This window comes from Zalophus californianus, chromosome 6 (assembly GCF_009762305.2).
Source record: "Zalophus californianus isolate mZalCal1 chromosome 6, mZalCal1.pri.v2, whole genome shotgun sequence".
Taxonomy (NCBI): domain Eukaryota; kingdom Metazoa; phylum Chordata; class Mammalia; order Carnivora; family Otariidae; genus Zalophus; species Zalophus californianus.
The window spans coordinates 33,155,495-33,167,876 of NC_045600.1; the positions used below are offsets into that span (position 1 = coordinate 33,155,495).

Genomic DNA, 12,382 nt, shown 5'->3' on the forward strand with positions numbered 1-12,382 from the left:
TAGGGGTTGGATTACATTCCCACTCCCTGCTCAGCCCCTCTGCAGGACCTAGGACCTGTCTGACCAGCCTGTCTGATATCAGGGCCCTCTCACTCATTTCCCAAGATCCATATTCCAGAATCTCCAGGCTTTCCAGATGACATCCATTAATTTTTTTCACCTTCTAAGAGAAGAAATCTAGACTGACCTCAGAAAGAACAACCTGTGTTTAATCTTTTCAGTATAAACCAAATGTGGGCCTTGGAGCTTCAGACCTTGCCTTAGGCAAATTCCTTAATTTCCATAGGCCTCAGTTTCTCCATCTTGAAAATGAGGACAATAAAAATGACCTGGCAGGACTGATTCAATGAATGGATTGCACAGAACACAATGCTGGCACATAGTGGGTCTGCAACACCACATGGTCCGTGGCCCTCAGTTGGCGGAGACCTGCAGGATGCCCACAGCGGACGCTGTACGCGCAGTCCCCACAACTCCTGCAAGCTGGGAGGTGAGGGACGCGGGCTGGTCCTCTCCCCCCTGCTCCTGCGGACGCCTCAGCTGCAGGCGGGGAGGCAGGGGCAGGGACCGCCGAGCAGCTCTGCACTGCAGCCACCTGCGCCACGGCCTGGGCCGAGGGAGGGCGCGCTTCCAGGCGCCCGGGGTGCGGTCGACTCCCGGAGGCGGGCGGCGGCGGGGCGGGCGACGGGGTCGGCGGGGCAGCGGACCCAGCGGGCGAGCGGGCGAGCGGGCGAGCAAGGAGTTAAGCCGGGCCAGAGGCAGCGCGCCTGTCAGACGCGAGCATGTGCAGTTTGCACAGCATCCGTACTATGGGTGAGTGCCGCCGCCGCCGCCGCCGGGGGCTCGGTTCGGCCCGGGCAGCGGCGGCTGCAGCCCCCGGGACCCCGCGCCGCCGCGGCGGGCGCCGCCACACAATGCGGGACTAGGCGCGGCGCTGGAGGGCCGGCGGCGTGGGGGAGGCACGGCCGGCAACCCGACGCGGGGGGGAGCCGGAGCTCCGGGCGTGGGGGCGGGGAGCAGGCGGCGCAGGAGAGCGCCCCGAGTCCCGGCGCGGGAGGAGGAGCGGGAGCGAGCCGGGGAGACGGCGCTCCTGGCCGCACCTGCACCCGGCAGGCGGCCGGCCCTGCCCTGCCCTTGCCTGCAGCCTCGGCCCCGCACCGGTAGGTGCCCGCGATGCCGGCGGAGAGGCCTTTTCGCCGCCGGTAGAGGTGGCCGCGCGGGGCGGGCAGCGCCGAGTGCGGGGGGCCCGGGGATGGTGTAGTGATGGGGGAGACCGGGCGGCCGGGCTGGGGGTTCTGCCCGATCCCTCTTCCTCTTTGCTTTCGGTTTCGAAGCGGCTGCCCCGGCTGGAGAACGAGCCGCGGATTAGGAGGTGCACCCGGGTTTGGCTTCCCTGCGGGGGATGGGCGCACAAGGGGGCGTGTTGGGGAAGGGGTGCACGTTGGCAACTTTCCCCGCCTGAAACAAAGGTGTATCGGGGAGGTGGGGGGGGAGGAGGAAGGGGCCAGCGGGGATCTCCGGCCCGGAAGGTTGACATCCCCCCCTTCCTCCGGGCGGAGAGCACCTCTGAGGCCGCCTTGGGAGCGCGGAGGGGGGCGCCAGTTTCAGTGGGAGCTAGGGAGACAGGGCATGGGAGTGAGAAACACTGACCCTCCTGAGTTTGAGGCTGAGGACTTTCCTGAAGGGGATGGAACCGTGCCAAGATGACCCTGCCGTCTTCTCCCCGGAGTGCATGGAAAAACTGGGTGATGGTGGACTGCACACCTGGGTGTCCTCTCTTCTCTGAGTCAGTGCTCTGAGGCCCGGCCCAGCTGCCTGGCCGTCCGCTCTCCCATTTGTCCTCTCTGATTCGCGGTCCTGGGGTGGGAGATGCAGGGTTGAGATGGGGACCATTACAGCCCTGTTCATGGCAAGGGCAGGGAGACATTGGTCTCTTTCCCAGGTGTCTTCTTTCCCCTCTTTCAGCGACCGGTCAGAACCTGACCCCCTTTCCTTCCTTCCTTCCTCTGCCAGGTTTTCTCGGGGGTACGTTTGGTTGCCTCAGGTACCCAGCTTAGGGCGCTAGGCTGTTCTGATGCCACTTCAAACCCTCCCTGGAGAAAGAGATCAGGACCCCAGGGAGCTGTGCCAGAGTAACCTTGGGGGCTTTGCTCACCAATTCTCCTGTGTTCTCAGGACTGAGTAACAAATGCGCTGTGACTCTGGCCTTTGGACTTTGGTTATATTACCACCTGGGTTTCTCTCTTTGCTGTAACCAGGAAGAAGGGTAAAATATAGGGCTGAATGGCTTGCCCTGGGGGTGGTATACTGTTTTTCTCTCTAGAGAACAAATGGGCCGGCTTCCAGGTCGCTGGTGTCTCCAGCCCCAAGCTGGCTCGCATGTGACCACCAGCTTCCATTCTGTGGCAGGGCTGCCCCCATTGGCTTTCTTCCTCTTAGAAAGGACGGCACTGTGAGAGTTAGGTTTTCCCCTGGTTGCGGGGCAGAACTACATCTGCTTGCCTGTGGAGGCAGAAGGCACTGCGGGTGGCGGGGAGCTGGACTGTTGGGTGCCTCTCCTGCGGGCTCCTGAATGGGCTAATGATACCAGTGGTTGGACCAGGTTAGGCCATGTTGCTCTGGAGACATGGATGAGGTGGGCTGGGGTGAGGTTTGGCCTTCCACCCCAAGGCTTTGTATTGGGGACAGAGAGGGGTAACTGGGAGACAACAGGTCCTTGGAGGCCAGATGACAAGCTGATGTAATGTTGACTTTGGCCATTCAAAGGCACTGGAGTAAGGGAGGTTCCAGGCCAGTGAGGGGTGGCAGGAGAAAATGAAGTCCCCTGAGTCCTACATGTGTGGTGGAAGTCAGATGCAGGTGCTAGACCAGAGAGCACCACCAGCCGACTTGTGGGGACCTTTCCCTTCTAAATGGGTAGGGTTGATTATTGCTCAGCCCCCCACTGGGTTTATCCCAAGCTGTTTACTCAGAACTGAGAGTAAGGATATGGAGGCCTGACCTCCCCACCCCTGGTGGGGACTGTTCCTCAGATGTACTGACAGTCTGATGGAAAACGATACTCCCCCGACTCCCTCTCTCTCTCTCTTTTTTTTTTTAAGATTTTATTTATTTATTTGACAGAGAGAGACAGTGAGAGCAGGAACACAAGCAGGGGGAGTGGGAGAGGGAGAAGCAGGCTTCCCACTGAGCAGGGAGCCCGATGTGGGACTCTATCCCAGGACCCTGGGATCATGACCTGAGCCGGAGGCAGACGCTTAACGACTGAGCCACCCAGGCGCCCCCGGACTCCCTCTCTTAAAGCAATGAGACAGGAAGTTTTACATTTGTAAAGTGATTTAAGAGCCTTGGGTCCTTGAAAGATGTGAAGCAAGTGAGGGAAACTTATACTGGGTTTATTTCACTTGTATCAGATTTATATATTGTTTCTAAAGTGAAAGGTGTCATTTTGCAGGAAAGGGTAAATTACAGCTTTTGTGATAGGGAAAGCTCAGCGCTGGTTTTAAAAAGCGTAGTTGCAGCATGCAGGCTGCAAAGTATTTTTCTTCCGTCTCTGCTCTCCGGACATCCTAGAACTCCTTCCAAGTAGGATTTCCCCCGGTAGACAGGGTCCAGCCTGGACATCAGGGACAGTCACCTTCCAAGCTCTGAGAAGGGTCTCTGATGATGTCAGGGACTCTGATGTTACAAGTTGAGACCTGGGTACAGGCAGTAAAGTGAAGCCATTTGGTCTTATCAGAGGCCGTATCAGATCTGGCTGTCCTTGAGGGAAGGGAAATCTAAGCCTGCCCCCCCTCCCTGCACAGCCTGGCCATTTTCAAATTTGTATCCCTTTACTTTCCTCCTACTTTCTCCCCTCACCCCCAATTTATAGGCAAGGTGGTTTGGGTTTTCCTTTCTTTCTTTCTTTCTTTCTTTCTTTCTTTCTTTCTTTCTTTCTTTCTTTCTTTCTTTCTTTCTTTCTTTCTTTCTTTCTTTTATTTTCTTTTCTTTTATTGCAGGAACATTCCTTTTAAGGTGTGGATAATTTCTGACTTGGCAAACTCTCAGCTTCCTTTTTGGCAACACCTGGCTAAGGAGGGAATGTCAGAAGGGATGTCAGGAAGAAATACAGCCTTTCTGGCCAGGTCTTCTGCTTGCTTTACCACCCCATCTCAGAAGTCAGAGGCTTTGTATTTGAAAAGTGAAGCGGAAGCGGATTTCTGGGATGGGCTAGGAGGCCACACTTCTGGTTATGGTTTCCCTTCAGGGAAACTGAGCCACACTGAGAGTTAGGCCAGTGGCTGCGGTGTGTGTGACGGTCTGTGGGGGGCAAGTTTTCCTTTCCTGCAATTTCCCCGTGTTTGAGACTCAAGCACTAGAGGAGTCCCTAATAAGATGAAGACCCACCGATGGAGTTTAGGAACCCACATGTTTTGTTTCTGATGCCCATGGGCCTCAGACTCTGCACTGTGGGATTCTCCATGCTGCTGTGATTTAAGGAAAAGGAAGTGGCTGTCACCCCTGCAACTCACATCCCTGGATAGAGCTGAAGCTGAATCAGTCAGGTCTCATTCCCAGATAAAAAAGGAGGGCCTGCCCGCTTGCCTGTGCTCACACCCATCCTGTAGGTGTGGGCTCCTACTCTCCTCCACCCAAGGCTGTCCTCAATGTTCATTTTAACATCAATCCCCCTATATATACATTTAGTGGGGTTGAGGCCACAGAGTGGTATTAGTCCCCTGCTCCTTTAAAGGATGGTTCTGAAAGGTAACTTTCTACCCTCCTCTGATGTTGGTGCTTCTATCTTTGGGGTTGGTCACAGTCCTGTCTGGCAATGTGAGGAGTAACCAAAGTCATTGCCAATTTCTGTTTCTGACCACCCAGCTGCCCATTATCCTTTACTCTGCTGGCTCCCCAACAGAGAGCTTGATATCCTTTCAGGCTCTTGGCCCCAGTGTGACTGGTATTGTAGAAGGGACAGCGTCCTTGAAATTAGGGCCAACAGTGTACATGGACAGGACTTGGTCTCAGGTTGCTCCTTCCTGCGGCTCCATCCTTTAGAAGCATAACAGTTTTAAAAGAGATAAGACTTGCATTGTCAAATCCTAACCTTATGTAGGGAGATCTAATAGATGGGGGGGTGCACATAATCTGAGAGCATTTTCTACCATTCCTTTCTACTTTGGAAGCCCCGCCTTCAGAACACACTGGATTAGCCATTTCTGACTGCTTCCGCAGTTGAGCTTGAATGATGAATGCTTTCTAGCTGGTTCATTCATTCACTGTTTCCTTTCAGTTTTTAAGGGGCACCCCATCACATGAGTTTCTGGAATGGTCGGTTTCCATCAGAAAGGTCACTCACCCTGAGTTTTCGTTAAGGCCTCGATACCAGCCCCGAGGATCTAGGGATGCCAGCCAAGAAGGAGATTGAAGAGCCACAAAGAGAGGATTCTTTTCTGGACTTCTGAAGGGTGATTCATGCTTCAAGATAAAATGTGCTTCCTGGGCTCCACGGTTTCAGTGCTTGCACGGGAGGTGGAGGGATGGGCCCGGGTGCCGTGAGAAGCCCACCTTATAGACGATAATCGATGTGCTTTGGAACAATGGTGGGGACCTATTTTTAGCTTACTGCCAAACCTTACCTTCTTTTTTATAGCCGTCCTTGGTCAGATCCCATTCTAGTCTGTAGGTCCCCCCTCCCTCTCATTCCCAATCCAAAAGGACTTTTGAAAGCCAGGACTAAGGCAGCCAGGGTATTGGTCTTACTTTCAGCTCTCTCTTAAAACAAATATGGATGAGAAATGTGTCAGCACTGGGTAACACAAGGAGCAGCTCCAGATTTTTGTTTTTCTAACTGTGTTTTTGCCTGCTACAAACAAGGGAATGACTTCCATACAATGACCTATAGGTGCCTTAAAGCTTTCGTAGTGCCTGCACAGTTTCTAGCACATGGTGAGTGCTTGTTAAATCATCAGCTGTGGTACATGGATGTGATCAGATACTCAGATTTCTAGGTCATTAGGCAATGATGTCATTTGTGCAGGAGCCGATGGTTGGCAAAGGCTTCCAGAATCAGGAAAATCTTGTATCCCTCCCTGATTCACTTGTGTGAACTTGGACAGCCGATTTCAGCCCTCCAAGCCTTAATTCCACAAATGGAGCTTCGGCTGGTTTCAGTGATCATAACAATGATAACAGTGACAGCCACCATTTCTTAAAGACTTACTGTATGCCAGGCATTGGGCTAATCACTTGACATATGTTCTCTTTCTCTCACAGCAATGAGATAGGTACTACTAATCATCCCCATTTTACAGGCTGGGAAAACTGAAGCTCTGAAAGATAAAGTGATTGCACATGTCACACGACTAGAAGTGCCCAAACTGGGGTGTGAGCTGGGATCTGTCTGATTCTGTTGTGTTCTGCAACCTTGGATCAGGGCATGGAACAAGTCTTGAGGAGAAGGTTAACGTGGAGATAGTGTCAGTAAGATAGAAGAAGGAGAGCTGATGGGGGTTAAACACAGCTAGTTAAAAGGAGATGGAAGTACAGATTATTTGAAAAACAACGTCCCAGTGAATGTTCGGGAAGGAGAGAGAGGTTGGTACCTTGCACTGAGGAAGTAGACCAGATGGCCTGGGAGTTACTATAAGGGGAACAGACTCTCTGCTTGGCATAGGAATGTATCTCATAAACCCCATTTCATTTTGATGCCCAAATTTTTCTCTCGCTGAACAGACTCTCTGGGCAGCGTTTTTCTTTCTGTCACCCTACTGCCACCAGTCATAATGGCTTATCTTTGCAGATTCTTGACTCCAGACCTCATCCTCCAACCTGGTTTCCGGGCCTTCCCCTGCTCATCGTTAAGAGTCCAGCTGTGGAGACCTGATTCTGACTCTGGGGTCCCAGGTATACTCTGCAAAGGGTAGCAAGCACTGGACTGTCCTGTTCTTCTGAGAAAGTATTTGTGGCCACTGAGTGTTCCCTTCAAAGTTACCGGTTAGTTCATTGAGATGATTCTCATAATTTTCATCCATATTTGTTCCAGGCAAGTTAACTCTAAGGCTCTTCTACCATTTTGAGGTGTTTGTGGAAGAGGAATGAAGATTGAGGTGGTGGTCTGGGGAGGTAAGCAGACCCCACTTTGAGAGTGAGCGTGATGGTGTATAATGGAGCATCATCCCGGGGGGGCAGGGAGATTGGGGTTCTCTTGGCTCAGTGACTCTGGCCACATGACGTGAGTGCTTTGGCCTTTCGTTTCCTCATATGTAAGATGAGGATGTTGAAAGAGAGATTTTGTAAATCTCCTCCAGCAATAATGCTGGCTGACCCAGCAGAGTCTGGACAATTTGGTCCTTTCTCAGGGAATAACTCAGCTGGTCTAGAATTGTAGGAAGTTAGAGCTGGGAGAACAGAGGTGGGGTTGAAGGAGAAGGAAGCCAAATTAAGGGACAAAGTCAGAGCAGGAGTAAGTCCCTTTTGGGAAGGGGGACTGGGTTAGGTCATTTCTCCTTTGACTGTTTAAGTGGGGCAGCTGAGAGGTGGCATCTGTTTACCCTGTATTCACCATCTCCTAAACTGTGAGGAGCATGCCTCGTCTCCTGTCTTAACACTTAACTTCACACTCCTCTCATCCTCCAACTGTCCCCAGCCGAAGGCAGCAGGGAAGTTGTGTTTTGGCATATGTTGCACCTTCTGCACTTGATTTGGCAGACTCCGGGGCATGGTTCAACCCAGAATCCACGCCCCAGCCCCCCCAGCCCAAGGCTGCGGGACCTGGGCGCTTTGACCGCTGCTTTCCAGGTAACTCGGGGTTAGTGAGAACATGCCTCCTCTGGCAGCCCTCACTCCGCTCGGAAGCTCAGCCCAGAAACTCAGGGAGTCACAGCCTTTCTGTTCGTGGATTTGGGTCATCTCAAGTTCCTTTTGAACAAAGCCATTTGTCCAAGGACCCTTGGATTCTGCTGTCTGTTGGTACCTCGTCGATTTTCCTTTCATCATGTTCAAGGTTGAGGAGCAAGTGAATTCCCACTGAACCCACCAAACCAGTCTTTTCTGTCCCCGCCTGCCTTGCTTTTCCTCTTGGTTCCTTACTGCCCTTAATCCCATTATGCCCAGTGGTTACCGTACCACTGGGAACATGGGAGATGATTTCAGTTGGTACAGGGACAAAACATTTCATTTAAATAGCTATGTTTCTAATGAGTTAATGAGTATAGAGAAACAAGACTCATTGGGTTGTACTCAGAAAGTGACTTAATTTTGTCTCCCACTGTCCCTTTATCCTTATTCAATGGGATTCGTTCTTTTCCTGTCCTGGGCTGAAAACTCAGGCCCCATAACAGTCTGGGTCATTCTTAGGCAGGAGAAGGTCCTGTGGTCACTTTAAGTCACAAAACATAGCCTCAACTCAATACTTACTCTGTTCAGTCCTTTGTCACTGGGCTGGGAGGGACAGGAAATGGCTTACCTGGGCAGTACTGGTGTCTGCCGGCTTCAGCTTCCAGCTTCCCAGGCCTAGCAGGTATTTGATGCTGATTCTCTCTTGTGGCTGTGTTCATGGCTTCCTCAGAGGCTCCTCCCCACCAGTTGCTGGGATCATTCACTTCTGATTGTCTTGAAAAGAGCAAATTATCCTCTATTCTAGATCATTATTTTTTCATGAGCCCATAAAACCCAGTGATTTACCTCAAGCTTCTTCCAGCTAAGGTCCTACAGTCTGTCTGGGTGGCCCTCTTGGACAAGACCTGCTCAGGTCTCATGCCAGCCTTCTCTTGCAATATGATGAAATGAAAACCTCTAGCTATATGTGTGTCAAAACCATAATTGTCACAAGAATCCCGTTACGTCACAGATACTATAGCTCGAGATAAGGCTGCAGCACATATTTAAAAATTTAACTTAAATAAATTTAACTTAAATAAATAGGTTAACAACAGCTAACACTTGAGTGCTCATAATGCCAGGTACTATTAGCAGTCCCAGAAACATGCTCTTCCATTTAACCCTTGTGGGGGAGATGCTTTTATTATTTCCATTCTACAAAAAGAGCAAAGAGAGGTCGAGCAGCTTGTCCTAGGTCATAGGGTTGGCATCAGAGCCTGGATTCAGATGGGAAGAATCTGAGCCCAGAGCATGCTTTTTTAACCCACTCCACGCTATCTCTGCCCACAAGGGTGGTGGGCAGCCATAAGTCATGAGGTGAAAAGCAAATGGTTGGCAAATGCTGCCTTCGGGAGCATAAGTGTGGGTTCTTCACTCTGGCATTCAAGCTTTCCATGTTGCCTTTCCGGTAGTTCCTCTGTGCCCTTTGCAGGAGCCTCATCCCCTAGCGCAAGGACCCTGAGAGACTCATGCCCCGCCCCATGTCTCCCCCCCTCTCCCCGCCCAGAGGGCCCTCCTCTGCTCTTCTGCCTCCCCAAATCAAAGTCCTTTCTCCAAGTCAGACTCATCTTTGCTGCAAAGGTGTGTTTGACCAAAACCACTTCAGCTGGGATCTTTTACTCCTCTTGGAATTTCATTACTATATTGGCAATTATTATGTGCTTTTCTGCAAAGAGTAGGGAAGGGCAGTTAGCAAACTCAGATTCTGATCTCTCTGTGCAGTTAACTGCCTGGTGCTAACTTGTGCAAGGCCTGAGACCTCTCTGAACCTTGGTTTCAACATTTTTTTCCTCCAAATTTTTATTTAAATTCCAGTTAGTGAACACACAGTGTATAATAGTTACAGGTGTAGAATTTAGTGATTCATCACTTATGGAGGACACCCAGTGCTCATCAGAAGTGCCCTCCTTAATCTGCATCACCTATTTCCCCATGCCCCCCATCCTCCTCCCCTTCTGTAATGGTTTCAAACATTTGTAAAGTGTGAGTGTGGGTTAGCTCCCTTCAGTTTTCAGTATAGCATGATTTATGTTTACCTTCTTGTCCCCCCTAACCTCTAAGCTCTTGAGGGTGGGAACTGTGTGTCTTGCCGGTCTTCTACCTCCCAGGACTCTGCACAAGGTTTTACACACAAAATGGATTGACTATTAGTTGGTTGACTTGTGGGAAGCACTGCTCTAAGTCTGCCCTGGGCTTGACCAACTTTTATGATTCACCTTCTTCTGGGTGATCAATGTTTGGGTTCAACCTGCTGCCTTTTATCTTTGAGAGACCTAATGTAATGCCTTAAAGCCCACCACGCCTTTATCGGCAGTGTCAAAATCCAAAACGTTCTAAAACCAAAAAACTTTTCTTTAACTCACGTAATGGCAATACCTGCTCAGGACAAACACAATGGAGGGGCGTGACTAGTCATAGGTCTGATTGCAGAAATATTAATGTGTTAAATTGAGGTGCTCGCCCCAAACCGTGTTGTGGGGATGATGTAATCCACGGGATGTGTTCTACATCACCTCTTTAAAAAAATCTAAAAAATTCTGAATTCTGAATTTGGGAAAGGGATGGTGGTGCTGGGTGGTGCTTGTCCACAGAGGTGCTGTTGGCATTGCAGGTGGGACTGGCCTTTGTTAAGCAGGACACGTCTAACATCAGAGAACCTCATGTTGCCCTTGCCTGGTCGGCCTTGCCCTAATCCCAGCTCTGATTGCAACATGACTTTGTTTACCAATTTGATTTTTTAAAAATATTGCATTACGAGATCGTGTAACTTGATTTGTAAGTGTTTTTGGTGCCTCCTTAAAGTTTGTGCCTCTCTTGCCTTACCCGCCTTCCTAATCCCAGCCCTGCATGACTCCTGAACCAAGAAGGCTTTCTTCTTCCCACATCCCTGTTTCTGGGATGAACTGGTGTGTCCTTAGAGTGGGAGCTACCTGCTGGGTATTTGCAGCTCAGTTCAACCTGTGGAGTCCTGTTGGCTCCTTGGCTGAATCAGCTCTCCAGAGAGACTTGTAAACTGGTTCCTAGAGACATTTCCTACATCTGGATGCTTTTTGGAGCCCAAGTGAGCCTGGTTCCTCTACTTTTTTCTAGGATGTGATGCAGCTACTCACGTGAGAGTCAATCTGATTGATAGTTCCTATAGCTACTTTGACCTGACATTAAATAAATAAATACACACACACACATACACACACACACACACACACACACACACACACAGATGCTCCTGGGAAAACGTGAAAACAATAGAAAAATGTACAATGATGGAATCTAAAGCGTTCCATTGTGTGTTTTTTTTTAAAAAGTACTATCTGTGCCCAATGTGGGGCTCGAACTCATGACTATGAGATTAAGGTTCACGTGCTCTACCAACTGAGCTAGCCAGGCGCCCCTCCATTGTGTTTTATTCATCTTTTTTTTTAAAGATTTTATTTATTTATTTGACAGAGAGAGACACAGTGAGAGAGGGAACACAAGCAGGGGGAGTGGGAGAGGGAGAAGCTGGCCTCCCGCTGAGCAGGGAGCCCGATGTGGGGCTCGATCCCAGGCCCTGGGACCATGACCTGAACTGAAGGCAGACGCTTACCCACCTAAGCCACCCAGGTGCCCTTATTCATCTTTTGATGAGGAAACTGAGAGGTGATAGAGTTGCAAGTGTTTGTAGAAGAGCCAGGCTCAGACGTCTTGTTTCTGGACCTTCCATTGGCACTCTAAGCTGGCAGGCTGCTCTCTTCCTCTCTTCCCAGGCCCTGGGTGTCCTCAGATGGGGGAAGACTCATGAATCAGTTAGCTATCCCCTCTTGATTGAAAGACACCTTTTTTTTTTTTTCCAGCTCTTAGTCCCTATTTGTCAGTGATGGGTGTGCTTATGAGAATTCAGGCCATCTTTCTCCCACCATTAAATATAACCATCCCTCTCAGAATCTGAGCCCGAAGTATTTCTGGCCTGCCTTTTACCCTAGTGGAGGTCCTCTGAGATCACTTCTCTATCCCTATTCCTGTCCGTGATTCCTCACGATACAGCATTTTCCATAAATATCTGTAAGCATCCTCTTACATACTGTTTACTCATCTTCTCATCCATTAAGAAGATGTTCCCCAGACCAATCCTAGCACCTATTTCTTTGACTTCTTCTAAACACACCTTTGCCTCCAGACATTGAACTATTTATCGTTTCCCAGGTCCTATGGATGCCTTGTGGTCTTTTACCCATTATCTTTAGGCTGGAAAATGCTGAGATATAGTATAATTTAAATTAATCATGGAGATGAAATTTCCCAAAGGTGCCCAATTGAATAGTTCTCTTATATCCCATAAGTTGACCACATTATCTGTACACCCATCATTCAGGAGCTTCATGTCGATATCCGTAACAGACCATTAAATTTCTTCCATGGCATGATCTTTTGAAGCCACTGTAATTCTCTTCACCCCTTGATTCCTCTTGGCACTGCAGTTTCCCCTTGATTCTAGGGGCACATGATCTGGAATGGTGCCCCCTTTTTATCTAGCAAA

At 50.0% G+C, this 12,382-nt stretch overlaps 1 protein-coding gene across 11 annotated transcripts in view; it reads left to right on the forward strand.

The window, feature by feature from the left end:
• The first annotated feature begins 208 nt into the window (after positions 1 to 208).
• Positions 209 to 12,382, forward strand: part of TMEM229B (transmembrane protein 229B) — a 38,909-nt gene continuing 26,735 nt past the window's right edge. Inside the window, exons 1-4 of one of the 11 annotated variants that reach the window (XM_027572034.2) lie at positions 832 to 1,160; positions 5,279 to 5,453; positions 6,788 to 6,891; positions 7,031 to 7,110. Coding sequence is in view for 3 of the 11 variants with exons in the window: in XM_027572023.2 (XP_027427824.1) it covers positions 347 to 813; positions 6,788 to 6,891; positions 7,031 to 7,086 (627 nt within the window). In the remaining 8 variants the exon portion in view is untranslated. The other 10 variants (XM_027572023.2, XM_027572029.2, XM_027572032.2 and 7 more) reach the window with 10 other exon arrangements.